The sequence below is a fragment of the Mugil cephalus genome, chromosome 20, assembly GCF_022458985.1.
Source record: "Mugil cephalus isolate CIBA_MC_2020 chromosome 20, CIBA_Mcephalus_1.1, whole genome shotgun sequence".
NCBI lineage: Eukaryota > Metazoa > Chordata > Actinopteri > Mugiliformes > Mugilidae > Mugil > Mugil cephalus.
Genome location: NC_061789.1, coordinates 6,197,738 through 6,213,181, shown reverse-complemented (window position 1 = coordinate 6,213,181; position 15,444 = coordinate 6,197,738). Strand labels below are relative to the sequence as shown.

At 42.4% G+C, this 15,444-nt stretch overlaps 1 protein-coding gene across 4 annotated transcripts in view; it reads left to right on the top strand.

The window, feature by feature from the left end:
* Positions 1–14,305, top strand: part of plppr2a (phospholipid phosphatase related 2a) — a 48,363-nt gene extending 34,058 nt beyond the window's left edge. For 2 of the 4 annotated variants that reach the window (XM_047572422.1, XM_047572424.1), the window contains 5 exons: positions 5,020–5,140; positions 5,705–5,955; positions 6,984–7,160; positions 8,299–8,426; positions 10,496–14,305. In XM_047572422.1, coding sequence (XP_047428378.1) covers positions 5,020–5,140; positions 5,705–5,955; positions 6,984–7,160; positions 8,299–8,426; positions 10,496–10,604 — 786 coding nt within the window. In that variant the 3' untranslated portion in view covers positions 10,605–14,305. Of the gene's footprint in view, positions 1–5,019; positions 5,141–5,704; positions 5,956–6,983; positions 7,161–8,298; positions 8,443–10,199 lie in introns of all 4 variants that reach the window. The other 2 variants (XM_047572423.1, XM_047572425.1) reach the window with 2 other exon arrangements.
* The last annotated feature ends 1,139 nt before the right edge of the window (positions 14,306–15,444 follow it).

Sequence of the window (15,444 nt, the reverse complement as noted above, 5' to 3'; positions counted from 1 at the left end):
TTATTTATAGGCGTACCTAAATTATCCCGCTTGTTGCATGGCAACGTCTCAGCAAAAACAGTACTCATTGAAGATGAGCACACAAATAGTTCATGTCAAATATAAAGCATCTGAATGAGAGGGAAAAAAATCTACACACTAATTCTGACAGTGGCAGACACACGATGAACTAGTTTTGGCTGAATGGCGAGCAAATGCACCACTCCTCTCTGTTGCATCAAATTAAAATTCAGTTTTAATAGTAAAAACAATCCCATTCAGATTTTTTTGTTACATCTGGTTTTATGAAAATGTCGAATGCTACGGATAATGTGACATACACATGGGAAGCTGTGTAGATAAAATCTAAGGTCTAGCACCTCTAGCAAATGTTCAGCAGTCTAATGGCTAGGGCTAGGATGAAATCACTGGGAATAAGTAAAATAAGTTACAGTAAAGATCTTCTGCCTCAGATCTGTTCAAATATTTTCTAGACTAAAGTGAATCTTTCATCAAAACGCTGGCTTAAAGAAGATGGAAGCATGCTGGTGACGTCAGCTGGGGAAGGCTTTCGTGACTTTCTTGAGAGTAGTCAAAGACCCTTAGAACTTATTTCTTGATTTCTTTCGTAAGGGGCGTAGACAAAGAAAGAGAGTAGCAGGGATTTGGCGACAAGAGACCATGATTGTCAATGTGATTCAGCGAGTTATAGCGGTGACAGGCAAACTTTGAGGCAACGGCCGAGATCCTGTCATCACGAAAAAGCTGTCCAAGCCCTCGTGGTGCTTTCAGAATCCTAGGGCGTCAAAATGACCAGATCTGGCTCTGGATGCCAGCACAAATTCTCCTGAGGAGGAAAAAAACCGTCCACATCTTTTGGTTCCTATCACCAAATAGCCAGCTCTGTCTGTGCTTTAGTAATATCTCTATGTGCTACTTGCTTCACTTGGAAACATTTGGAGCACACAAGAAGGTTATTGTGCAAAAAGAGCGACTACAAGCAGTTTGGTAATTTGGAATCAACTCACACGCTGACGAGCCTTTAGTGTTAGCGAGGGCTTTGCAAATGATGCCAGTCAAATCTAATCAAACCACACCAGGCATTTACACACTGGATATTCTGGTTTTTAAATTCCTCATAAATGAACTGTAAGGTTTTCCCCCTAAACTGAGCTTTGATTGCTGCATATTTGCTCATGCAAATTTTTAAATCGTGTTTTCAGGGGCTCCACTCTAAGACTTTCCACATTAAGTCAAACATAAACTTAGAATTGACGATAAAAACTTTATCAAAACTCTCAGTGCTTCTTGCAGAAATTGTTGTTTTTTTTTATTTATTTACCTGCTCAAGGCCTAGAATAAATTACATTTGCAACTGTCTTTCCTCTCCATATGTTTTTTTTTTTTACCACCTCATTTTATCGCTAACACAGACTGAACAGTGTCTAATGCTATTTGCGGACGGGAATCGAGAATATTAATGAAAGCAATCTGCATCCTTAGACGCAGGCTGATTCCGAGATGCCCGATTTGTTCCCTCGCAGCTTTATTGACATCATTCCACATGACGTGCCTGTTTGTCTCCTGCATCCTCAATCTAATCCCCAAGTGAGGGAAACACACGGTAATTAAATCTTACGCATTCACCGTAACTTATAAAGCAGCTTGTGGTGAATGTGCGTACATCCTGCAAATTTCCTCAGCTTTCTGAATATTGTGCATATTCGGGTTTAGTTATAAAATTACTTTTGGAAATGTAAATATAAACCACATTTATCCAAAAATGTTCCTCTAACATTACTCACGTCCTGCTCCACAATCCTCTACATTCATCTCAGAATAAAACATCCCAGCTTATCACTTCCTAATAGTATTCATAAAAAGCCCCGCTCGCATTTGACTAATACCCAGTGACACAAATCGAGATCTTATTACTTAAACACACACACACACACACACACAGAGCAGGATCCTCCGACTGCCTTGCACGGACAAAAAAAAAAAAAAAAATCGTGAACGCTCAGAGACTTAATCATGTCTGCATTAATGTTTCATCCCTTTACTCCTCTCCTCTTGTTCTGCTTCTGAATGATGCATCTGAGTGTGCATGTAATACTCGCTGGCTTGTTGTATAGATTCGATGGGCAGTTTCATTTCAAGGCATTATAATCCTGTTGTCTCTAAACTGCATTGACGGCCTCGTCATAGTGAACCGTGACTCCTTGAAGGAGCAGGGGCCCGTTCCACAGACACGATGCGGGAGTGTTGGTTGAAATAACGCAACACACGATTCACACGGACGCAACCCACACGTGGAGACGTCATTCCCGTGACCCCATTAACTTTTTCCTTTCAGTATATCTGAACCTCATTTTTCCTTATCCTCAAAACAATGACAACCTTTCCTTTACTCTGTCACATTCAAAGTCACTTAAATCCCCTTTCTTCTACGTTCTGATGCTCTGTTTGAACTTCAGCAAGTTGTCTACATGCCTAAATGCATAGAACTGCAGCCATGTGATTGGCTGATTAGCTGGTTAACAAGCAGCTGTACCTAATCAATTGGCAAGCAAGCTTACACTGCGGTGGAATCAACCTTGGTAAAAAGATAATCCTTTTCCAACCCAAGTTTGGTCCTTGGGCCTCAGATTGGGCAGCCAGGGGCTACAGGGTCGTCCACACCAGAACGGAAGAGTTTACCACGAGAAGAGATAGTGGTACGAGAAATTATTAATTAAAAAAACATATTGCTATCGTACAAGAAAATACAATGAGATCAAGAGTGCTACGTCTATATAAGCATTGTCAGCCCAGACCTCCTCTCGTCTCGATTTCGCTGGTTGAACAAATCGTGAAATCAGCCTGAAACTGCTGAGTCCAGTGTGCATAACTGACTGTGTAAAGCGTCCTATCATGGATACACAGATTACGCCCTCTCTGCGAATGCTTAATGGGGTAGTGGTACAACTCTGCTTCCAAAAAGGCTTGCCGCCCACTCCTTTCCAGCTTTGTCCTTGGTAAAATGTTCAAGAGCCCTTGTCCCTCTTGAACCCCCTTTGTCTGCCAGTGACAGCCCACTCTTATCTCGCGTATCGTGCTGTACGTAGGCTCTGCAGACATGCGGTCCCCATGGAAACAGCCACTATGTTTTCCTTTTAATTGCCCCCAACATTCCTGATTTAAAGCTTCCGATTAACCCCCTTCAGTTTGATTTCATGCTCATATTAGCGTTTTGAGGGTTGCCATGGGACACCCAGTAGGGTTTGGTCTCGCTAATGGAAGAAATCACTCGGCTGGGCATGCACTTCACAGCACTGCCGCATGCAATTAGCTCCTTTGACTTGGCTGGACACTCTTGGAAAAGCTTGTAAGCTCGGGACTTGGCTGAAACCGATCGTTCTCCTCATCTCTCGCCTTTCTGTCTCCCTCTGCATCGCTAGTTCTTTCGGTTTAGTCAGCAGCGCTTCAGACTTTTGCCGCTGTGAGGCACAAGTGTGGAAAACAGAAGGGTGGTTGATGTGTCTGTGTGTCAGGATTATTTAAGATGAATCTTATCTTTGTCATGGATAGCTGTTCACAGACGGCGCTGGAGCTTTTAGCGTGTGCTAGTGTTTTTGAGTGCTGCAGGCTCTCATACAGATGAGTCTCACAGTTGCAGCCCATTAAGGATCATCAGTCTGGAGAGGCACCGCTGTTCAGACTCGCAGGGAACAAATTGAAACACAGTCACCTGACCAGAGTCTGAGCCTGATGCTCATCACGCAGCCAGCAGTGAAACTGTGGGCGCTCTGCAACTGCCATTTCTGATAACAGACGCTTTCACGCTGTAGTGTGTTTGCATCTGTGACAATTAATGAAGGTTGTTCATTTGGTGTTTTTTTGCACAGTGTGTTCTGACCAAATGATCCTCTATTTAGAGGCATGTACATAAATATCTGACATTAGCAAACTAGACTAAGAGTCAAATGCTGCCTTCAAATAGAACTCACAAGATTATGGTTATGCAATGGGAAATCATGTACACAAAACTCTTGGCGTGCAAGTGGTAACTAACTGTAAGTAACTAACAGTTTAAGGCTAACAGTTTATCAAGCAGTCCATGACGTACCTTAGCCTAGGAAATGCAAAGACTGGTCAGGCTGTTGGGAATATCGACATTTTCCTCAGACATACTGTACAATCACAAAGGAAATAGGATTAAATTGCTGCATATATATATGCTGTATGTATACCGACAAAACCATGAGGTTGTGAATATTGTAAAACAAGGCTCCCTAACCCTAATGGCACATTTAGAAAGTAATATATACTATGGTCACCATCTTTGTTTAGCATTTTAGCATGGTAACATTTGCTTGGTCCTAAACCAAACTACCAGATGAATAGAAATTACTTTTCCTCCATTTTAGCTTGAATGGATTAGCTGTTAGCTAGTTCATTCACACCTACAGGAGACTTGCACCTGACCACCAGATTAATTCGACCTATAGTCATTGGAATTAAATTCTTGACCCATTTTGAACAGTTCATGTACCTTCCAAAAATATTGTGACAATTTTTTCAAACAGGAGAAAATTAGTTTCAAGCAGCGGCATGTTCTCGTAAGAGCTGACAAAAAAAAAGAAAAGAAAAAAACTAATATGAATGAAATAACACTGCTAAAATGTTACTGAATGTGTGCTTCTGATTTTCTACTTATTTCAAATTATTTCAATCCCGCACACATTATCTTAGCATGGCAAAGCATTACTAGTTAGCTAATGTCAGCTAACAACCACAAATATCCGACCTAACAATTTTTGGCTATACGAATAAATTCTGTTCTGTTCTTCTATCTTTCATTTATCCACACAGTATTCACAACACTTAGGAAACAGGAAGTATGTTTGTTTTTTATAACATTAGCGCAGCTTTCATTTGAGCATCTTTGATTAAAACACAGAATGTGAAGCTGCCTCACTGGCTGATTTGTTGTGTCTCACCAACAGTGACCCTCAATATTGCGCTGACCATTTTCCACCAACCGCTCTGTTTTCCCAGATTCTCGTTGGAGAGTTGTGTGCCTTCTTCACCAAGGCAGAGGGAACCCAAGAGAAAACCATTGTCACTGCAGACTGCTGCTACTTCAACCCCCTGCTGAGACGCATAATACGCTTCCTAGGTAAGCCAGGCGTTTTGTACTACACAGGCCCTCTGCTCTTTATAGGCCTGTGAAATGTCACTTTTATAGCCGGTATGTGCGACTTTGCCGGTGAAGAGCGGCAAAGCGGCGAGAACAAAAAAAGATCAAAACCCGATGAGAGAAGAGGTTCAATTGTCGAAACGTGACCTGCTACACCTCAGTTTGTCAACCAGAGCTCGTGCATGTAACTGTTAATTGGATGATAAAACGTGGTGAAATCTTTGAGGCAGAATGTTCACGATCCTAGCAGGAGGACGCTCATGAATATTAAACAGCATCTTGAGCTGAATCAGCTGAGGTGAAGGATTCTGTTGCAATTTCACACCTCAGCTGATAATAATGTGCCGGGGCTATTTTAAGGAGGAAAAACATATTATCAGACGTTTTATCTCAAAGTGTTTTGATCTCACTCTCAGATAACTATCTAATGCTTTTCTTTTTTTTCTGCCTGTTTGTAAAAGTATGCCGTTTCTTTATCACGTTTTCCACCAACTTTCCCGCTTCCCTGTCAAAACTCTTCCTCAAACCTGTCTCCTACCCCAGGGGTCTATGCCTTTGGCCTGTTCACCACCAGCATTTTCGCCAACGCCGGGCAGGTGGTGACAGGAAACCAGACGCCTCACTTCCTGTCGGCCTGTCGACCCAACTACACCGCGCTGGGCTGCCAGTCCACCATGCAGTACATCACAGAGCGCCGCGCCTGTACGGGCAACCCGCTGATCGTCATGTCCGCTCGCAAATCCTTCCCGTCGAAGGACGCAGCGCTCAGCGTCTACTCTGCGGTGTACACAGTGGTAGGTCACAGCATGCTGGAGGTGACACAGCTTTTTTCAGTTTTGACCACGTTCTGCAAGCAGTTGGGAACTTTTCTCTTCACTCTTACCATGTTCTCACCAGAGAAGATTTTCTGACAGAAATCCTGATACCTCATCTGACTTCCTAAAGCCTTTCTGCCAGAAAGCTTTCCTGCCCTGAGCACTGAAGGCAAGGGCTCAAAACTGATCTAAGAACCAATCATCCCACATTTCTGTAAACTTGTCCTTTTCTATCTGACTAGACTCATGGAGTATTGGCTAATTTTGAAGCACAAGCCTCTAAATCAAATGCACTTTTGTCTGTGTTGTACTTTCACCAACTGTAAAATAGGGAAGTCCTACCCGTTCTGGTGGATCCATCATGGGACCAGATTTCAGGAAAAATTGACCAGCGTTTTTTTAACCTTGATAAACTGCACATATGATCTGACGTTGACTATATTTTTTCAGAATTCAAGTCCCACGATGTCCACCTGAAGGGCCGGGGTGTTTCCTTTATGGCAATAGTGTCAAACTCATTTTAGTTTGGGGGCCACATGCGGCACAATTTGATCTCAACCGGGCCGGATCAGTAACGTAAAAGAAAAATAGCCTATAAGTAACAACAACTCCAGGCTTTTTCCATTTGTTTTCTCCAAATAAATTAGGAGAATGTCTACATTTAGTAAACTATCCTTTAAAAAAAGAATATTTTAAAGAAAAATATTAACATTTTGGCCACATTTGTCAGTGGACAAATTGGAGATAGCAGTTATTTTTAATTGAAAAAATGCAGTTTTCTATGTAATTTTTTTCACTTTGCAAATTCATGCTGCAGCCAAATTAGCCGCTCTGGGGGACCACTTTTAGCCCACGGACCGTGTGTTTGACACCTGCTCTTTATGGCCTATTCTATGTTCAGTCTGAACCCATCTTAAAATAAAGATGCATTGTGACCCTGACAGCTTACTGCTTGCATGCTCTTTGTGGTTTCCTCTGTTTGTTGCACTGGCTGTGGCTTCCTGCAGATGTACGTGACACTGGTGTTTAGGACCAAAGGCACGCGGCTCACCAAGCCCACCATCAGCCTCACCTTGCTCTGCCTGGCCATGCTGGTCGGCGTGATCAGGGTGGCCGAGTACCGCAACCACTGGTCCGACGTCCTGGCTGGATTCTTCACCGGGGGAGCCATCGCCGTGTTTTTGGTGAGATGAGAAATCTGAAAGGAAATCACATTTATTTTTCATGTCCACACTTGGAAAATAATCTGCATATGGAAGGAAATGTATTGGTGAGAACTGGATACTTGACTCATGCTATGATTTAAGCGATGCTTAATTTTTTTTGATCGCTTCTTCAAACCTCTCTCTTTTAACGATAAGTAAAGAAAGTTGGTAATTGGCCATTTTCTGAGCAGTGCTCATTTACCCCCATGGCACTTTTTACAATGATGCTTGGCGTTCAAGTGGTAACATGAGTCATAACTTGTGAAAGCACGACGGCAAGGAGCGTGGCCTGATCTGTAAAGTTAGTCAGTCTCGCCCTGAGTTCAGACCGAGCGACAAAAGCTACGACGCGCTTATGGCGTCGCCTTGTTGTCATGAAATGCTGCTGAAGCGCTTCTTGATATTGTCGATGACATCGCTGGGTTTTAAAAACTTAAGTAACGCATCAGGGCTTCATATCAGCTGCTTTCATTGGAAATGTTTTAAAGCAGGTTGCTCTATTCCCACTAGCGTTAGCGTAGCCTTAGCATTCGAATGTAACTCAACGTTGGGAAGGAAAAGCTGCCCTTTAAGAGCTCATATGTGGAGTGGAGCTGGGCGTATCAATCTTAATACCAAGGCCAGTATCGGTATCGGATCGATACTAGCGTGATGGAACCGATACTTTTGTCACAGTTTCTTTTCTATACATCCAACGAATTACTCCTCAAGAGTTGTTGTGAGCAATTTTTATATTTATTATTAGTTTGTTATGGTTTAAATCACAAAGATCGTGACATTTCGTATCGGAAAAAAAAAAAGTATCGGCGATACTAGCCCTGAATTTACAAAATTCCCAGTATGAGGAACATCTTCTTGACGATCACACAAAAGGTATGAGGTAATTTAAGAGGTAATAAATGAACCTGGTGTAGGTAGATAGGTAGCTAGTAATCCAGGCATGCTAATGTTTGCAGCTCACATTAGAGCAGATACTTACATATTTTTTATCATGACTTGCAACTTCCTTCAAATTCTGAGTTACAGCCCGCTCTTTTTAAAAGTACGATTCAGAGAAAAAGCTGCAGGTTCCAATCTCCTGATCTTCTTCTATTCTTTCCTCCCGGTCTGTCTCCAGGTGGCTTGTGTGATAAACAACTTCCAGCAGCTGCAGCCCACTCCTCCTCCACCGCGACCCCAGCGCCCCGAGTCGGTCCTGGGCATGCCGATGGTGACGCTGCCCTGTGTGGAGAGTCCACTCGAAAAGTTAAGTGGCCCTCAGGTAAGGGGCGAGGGTGGGTGTGAGGCACGACCGTGCTCCCCAAAGGACCGAGATACACACCCCTTGTCTCTTAACTGAATCCTCCTCTTGTTCCTCCTCCTCCCCTTCCCGAAAAAAGAAATAAAATCGCCAAACGTGCATGATCCGAGCCCCACGTGAACCCCATGTCCCAGCAAACACACCCAAGTGAATCCTTTAAATCTCTGGGCACCAAAGCCTGCTTGTAGCCTGATAAGAACGCAGGTGAGATTTGTTGCAGTGGTGTGAAATGAGTAATAGTCTAGTGTTTGCCTCCCAAAGAGGCTCTACCTCTCTGCAGAAGTCTGCAGTGTTACACATTCTCTTGTTATCAGGGATGTAGAGTGTCACTTGTAGCTTTGACTCTGAGTCAGACTGACACTGCTGAGATGCAATATACCAGCGGTTTTCAAAGTGTGAGGCGCGCCTCCCCTGGGGGGCGCCAGAGGAGAAAAAATAAACCTGAAAAAAAAAAATAAATAAATAAAACGGTTAGCTAACTACAGTGTATGCGAGGGGCAAAATGGATCGATTTTTAGTATGGTAAATCAAGTGAAAGTGAGAGAGGACACAGTCTGGGGCGAGCACAAAATGGAGGAAGTTTGACTCTGATTATTTATTGGTCCTGACAATGGATGGCGATTGTGGAGCATGTGCACACGCGTTGTCTAGTTAAACTCCGATTAAGGCGTATACATGCCGGAGAAATCAATTTCCAATTGCATTATTTGTCTTAGTTGGATAAGGAGAACTCTGATATTAGCCAGAGTAACGCATTTACATGCCCTGAAGTTGTCCAGTTAAAGTTGTATTAAGGCAATAATTACTTTTTTTCACGTGTAAAATGGGGACAGTTAACATGCAACAGAGAGAATCAAATAACTGATGGGAAGTTGTCCTCCTCCTCCACACTAGGTGGCAACATGTGTCTTTTCAGTGAGTTAATACGGCCCCCGTTCCGGTTGACCTTTCACGTCATATGATAAACATAGAGTCGTACATGAGGCAGACCAGCATTTCTAACAACAACCAGATGGATAATAGTTCAGATTTTTAATGTGCGCGCAACTTCTGGTGCAGACAAGATGGCGCTTTCTCTCAGGTGGTTCCTCTACCGGCTCTGTTTACCTTCTTCTTCTTCTGCGACCGGCTGTGGAGCATGTGCACACGCGTTGTCTAGTCCGATGAAGGTGCATACATGCCGGAGAAAATCGATTTCCAATTGCGTTATCTGTGTTACTTGGATAAGGAGAACTCTGATATTAGTTGGAGTAAGTAAGTCGTTTAAGGCAATAATTCGCTTTCTTCACATGCATGTAAACGTACTGAGTGTTATTAGCAAAGAGGTGCTAGTTAACGACTAAGCACCAAAGTTTAAAGACCAAGTGCGCGTGGCACATACAGAGCATCAACAATAACAGTAATAATAGTAATAATAACTGAGGGGAGGGGGGCTCACTATCCCACACTTTGAAAACCCCTGCAATTGTCCAATTCTGATTTAATGCAAAACTGGAGGAAAGAATACAAATGGAATACAATAAAGAGGTAGAGGTGTCCCTTTGTCCCTTAAAGTGCAGCTCGTCCTAAAGAGATTCTCTCAGCGGTGACGTATTTTGGAAGTTGTCTTGCGTCCTGTGTGGTCTGTCCCTGTCACTAACCCTCACCTGACTGCCTCTTTTCCTCTGTCTCCCCAACTCTCCTCTCAATCTGCTCCCTTGTCCCTCACCCTCCTCCAGCATCCTGCACTCACCTCCTCCTCCCCACCTTACAACGCCTACGTCCAACCATTCTAACCGACTCTGACCCCCCCCCTCCCCTCCCGCCATCGCCACTTCCCCCGCCTATCTCCGTAAACTATTTCTGTTTTCCGTTCCCCCCACCTCATTCCTTGCATTGCTCTTGATTATTCTTTTCTTCACTTTTCTCTCTGCTCCGCCCCCCCTTCCCCTTTTTTTCCCCCCGTCCTCTCTTTCTCTTCCTTCTTCTTCTTCTCCTCCTCCTCTCTTTTCTCACTCCTCTCTTCCCCCTGCAGACTCCGCGCGGATCTCCGTTCACCGACATCACATGACCATCAGCCCTATCGGTTCCCCGCCACCCCCGATGTCCTCATACCGTCTCGCTCCATTTCCAGCGAAGTCTAGACCAGCCGGAGCAGCACTCGCCGCACTGCGCCGCCCATCCGGCCGGGCGGTACGCAACGCTGCACCGCTCCTATTCCACGCAGGTCTAGGCCTCACTTAATATATTAAGCACACACACACACAAAAAAAAACCCTTTTGCCCTCTCAACCCCTGGGGAACCGATAGGCTTTAAAGACTTTCTCTTTGCTGGACGTCCAGTAAAGCAAAACTCTGAACACTACAGTACAGTCAGGTACTTCTATTAACTATTTTTTTTTTTTTTTTGTATGAACTTCAGTGGTGTGCTGCGTACGGAGAAACTGTGACCACTGAGAATGTCCACAGATTTTGTTTTCTTTATTTATTTTTTCTGCAACTCAATGAGGAAGGAGGCGCGTAACTTGCGTAAATGTCCGGAGGTTGCCATGTTGGACCAAAGAAGCCCGCGGAAGGAAACAAGCTGAGATTTACCTTTAAGAAAGAGAGAAAGAAAGAAAGAAACACATCCTTTTAGCAAGCCATACACACCTAAACGCATCTCATGCACGCACAATGTCACAAACTGTAGTCTTGAGTAGCGGCGCCCTAGTCGGCTCCGGATGATGTTTGCTCAGATCAAAGGATCCGTCTCATATCTCTCTGCAGAACTAAAGCAAACAGGATGAAAGTGCAGACATCTCCAGTTGGCTAGCTTCTTCTTCTTCTTCTTCTTCATGTTTTTTTTTTTTTTTTTTTGCTTTTTCAATTACTCTCAGATGCCAAAAATGTTTGCCAACGTGAAATGAAACGCAGGATGAGACAAAGCCCAGTTGCAGGTGGCACAACAGCGAGACGTCGCATTCGGGAGCAAATATTAGTTTTTTGTTGCTTGTTTTTTTTTTTTTGTATCTTTTGAGATGAGGAGCCTTCATACAAAACTCTCCATGTGGTGCCAATTGACTTTTTTGTGTCCTGTTTCGCTCAGTATCTTTTTTGTATTTTTTTTTTTGCTGCAAACTGGTGTAATTATTCCTCTCTGAGATTTGAGATGAACGGGTTTATACGTTGAAATGTACACGGCGTGGTTGCCGTGAGGACAGTTTTGCTGATTTTGATTTGCACACGCCTTTCAATCCACGTTTTTTATTATCATTATTATTATTATTATTATTATTATATCCCTCTCCCCTTTTCCTCCTTCACAATCGCACAATTTTTATTTCGCGATGTTCTCTGTCGTATCTTGGCTATAATACCGACACTGTGCTGTGAAATGTTTCCCTCTGCTGGACGACGCAAACACACACACACGCACAGAACACACACGAGTAAAATTTTTACAAAGCACATAGTCAAACATATCAGAAGCACACACACCGTCACTCTTACATCCCGTCACCTTCTTGTTACTCTACATTCCTTCCCCTGAGCCACTTTCTAACACCGAAACTGTATGATATTGTACATATTATTTTGTATTGAGAGTGTGATTTTTACACAAGTGTCACCAACACTCACTGTAGAGACCTGGGGGGGACAAAATCTTGTATTTATTATGAGGATGCTGAATGACGCTGGAAAAATTCTTTGCATCAAACTACTGTATCTGCCCACTGGACTGGAAAAGGTTTATGAATTTGAGGGGGTTTCAGTTACTCATCTTATCATGAATTGCAAGTTGTACAATTTCCCTCCTGTTTTTTTTTCCTCTTCTGTTCTTGGTTTACTGACACATTGGTAATGCTAGCATACGTCAAGCTAACCACCTGGATGCTAATACAGAGATCATCAGGTTTCCATTTGTCGCTGTCCTGCTTCATAGATCCATTTAGAGTTAGTCTCGAGCCATAACGTGAATATAACTGTTATTGTTAGCTAGCTTCAGCTGCTAGACATTCCACCATGTTCACCAGCTAGTTGCTAAAGTGGCTAAGTTAGCATCTTGCCACATTCACAAATGCAATCAGTCAGTACGTTTACATGCACGTGAAAAAAAACTAATTACTACAATTTATTACCTTAATCTGACTTTAACTGGACAACTTAAACGCATGTAAACACATTCTCCTTATCCAATAAAGACACCCAGATAATGCGATTGGAAATTGATTTTCTCTGGCATGTATACGGCTCAATCAGACTTTAACTGGAAAGAAAGCCAGTCAAAGAAAATGAAGGTAAACAGACAGGGCAGAAGAACCACCTGAGGGATAGCGCCATCTTGTCAGCACCATAAGTAGCGCACACACTACGTTGAGATTAAAAAGCTGAATTATTATCTATCTTGTTGTTGTTTGAAATGTCGGTCTGCCGCACGAATGACTCCGGCTGTTCATCATATGACATATTAGGTCAACCAGAAAGGGGGCCACATTAACCTGCTGACAAGACGCATATCGCCACCTAGTGTGGAGGAGGAGAACAAGTTCCCGTCAGTTATTCAATTTTCTCCATTGCATGTAAACTGGGACAAAGACCGCATTCAGAAAGTCAAATTTCGATTAAGATGTGCATGTAAACGCACTGACTGAAACTTTGGCAAAAATTTCATGTTTTAACGTAGCATCAAAAACCAAAAACAATCACAGAAACCGTGTTACAAGGCTCCAAAACACCGGAATGACTAAAGAGTCGAGTGGTAGCTCTTGGTTTCCTTGATATAAACATTTGAATTAGTGCAACTTTAAGATATTGGGAACTAAAACTGTTTGTTGGAAAAGATTCTTTATAATGCTTGAGCTCACAAGATTAGTTAATTTTCTGTTTACCTAACAATCTTCTAAAGCTACGCTCAAAATGCAAGTTGCATGGCACACTTAAAGAGAAAAAAAAGCACGTAATGGTCCTTTCATATCCTCCTTCTACCATTGACCAGTACAGTTTAATTTGGCCGAGTCAGCTCTCATAAAACTGTAAATTTGCCGACGAGACGGGAGAAATTTTTATTCCCTTTCATTCTAAAAACCCACACCATAAAACATTCATCATCTTTGGGGACTCCGTGAATATCCACAGCATGAGTCAGTGCACTTTCTATCAAGCCATGTGCTTTATGAATACGAGGAATAATATTACCCTTACATGTTAATCCGTTTGCTGTCATCTCAGATTTACTGAATATTTTTTTAGTTTACACCGTGTGAGCAGAAGAAAACCATAAAAAGTGTGAAGTATTGGTGGCTTTGAGAGAACCAGAGATACCAACTGCACCACCGGCACAGATGTGACGTTCTAACCTTTGACCTTTGCTGCATGACGCCTCTTTGTTTCTTGTTTTTCCTCATTTCTTTCCAGTCCATACCATCCTTCCGATGAAGCAGAAATGCCTTAACGCAATCTTAACGTAATAAATTAAAGCAGCCTGTGAATCTGAGTGCGAGTGCAGGCTTCTCATTTGTGCAAAAATCTCACTAACTCAGTCGGTGTTCGCGAGGAATTCGCGGATGAGATACGAGCGAATGAAAAAGGAGGGGGTTAAAAAAATCCTACGTGAAGAGGCAGATTCTCCTCTGGTTCAACTCCACAGCTTTACTTTCCTGTCAAGTCTTTAGAGACTCGCGTTTTAAATCAAAGAACTAACACAGCGCGGTTGACTGACATGTGAATAAAAAGCACTGAAGGTCTCCTTCAGATCTGCAGCTCTGAGGGAGGAACTCGTTTCCTTTCATCCCGCTGCAGAAAACCCTCTGTTTTGTAAAGATTTGTGTGATGCGAACAATAAATGGATATTGCAATAAGAAAAGACGTCTGTGTCAGTCTGCACTGTTTGTTTCTCCTGCTGTGATCACAGAGTGAGCTGGTGTGATTTGTGTCTGTGTGTGCACAGGTGTAGACAGTGTGTGGTATGTTTCTGTTTTTGTTCTTTTAAACTGGAAACCTTATAGTCGCTTTTTTTTTCTGTCACATCAGAATACAGGTGGATTAATCCGGCTCTCAGGTCTAGCATCAAAGTTTTGTACTAATCTGTGTCTTCTTGAGCTTACAGTATATATTTGACCTGAATACATACGCTGAGAACAGACAGCTCGTGCGCTCCATACTGTGTGCTGCAGGTATGTATAGCCTGTATAAAAACAAGCTGCAACTCACCACCATTAATTGAAAAATATGCAGTATTTCCCAGAAGCCTTTTCTGTGTACTGCAGCTAAAGGTCTAGTAATTAGTGGTGTACGATACCACAGGTTTTCTTTCCAATCCGATACTGAATAAAATTCAGGCTGGTATCAGCGAAACCGACCAGATACAGAGACCTACACTCTAATATGTCTGATAAACCTAAAAAAAGAGTATAATTCAAATCATAGCTTCATAAAGAATACAAGACATCAGAGTAATTTATTTAAGTAAGTATATTGAGGTAGTGGCCTCATTTACTATATAGTCCACTACTAGTTCTCTACAGTGTAGGGGAATTTTGGTATCGATCCGATACTGAATAAATACAGGTCTGGTATCGCCGATAACGATGCTTTTTACACAGGACAAATTGGGTGTATTGATTAAAAACACTACAGTTTTCAGCATTACAATGAGAAAGCGCTTCAACATATGTAGGGAATCATCACCTCAAAAGATGCTGCCAAAAATCCTGCAGGAGGAAAAAGTACTTTAAGTCAACGATATAAAAAGTATTATGAGTTATGACTGACATTTCACATGATGTGATTTTTACACAGTATATCGTTATGTTGTTATCACGCTACTGTTTTCTTATAGTAGCTGGTTGAGGTCATAACTAGATTATTACAGAGAAAGAAAAAGAAAACAATGTTCTGCTTCACAAAACTTACTTTTGATTTGTAGACTTTGGCTGTAATCTTATATGTTACGGGTAGAAAGTACAGAAAACTGTTACATTGTGCTCTATAAACTCATCATAT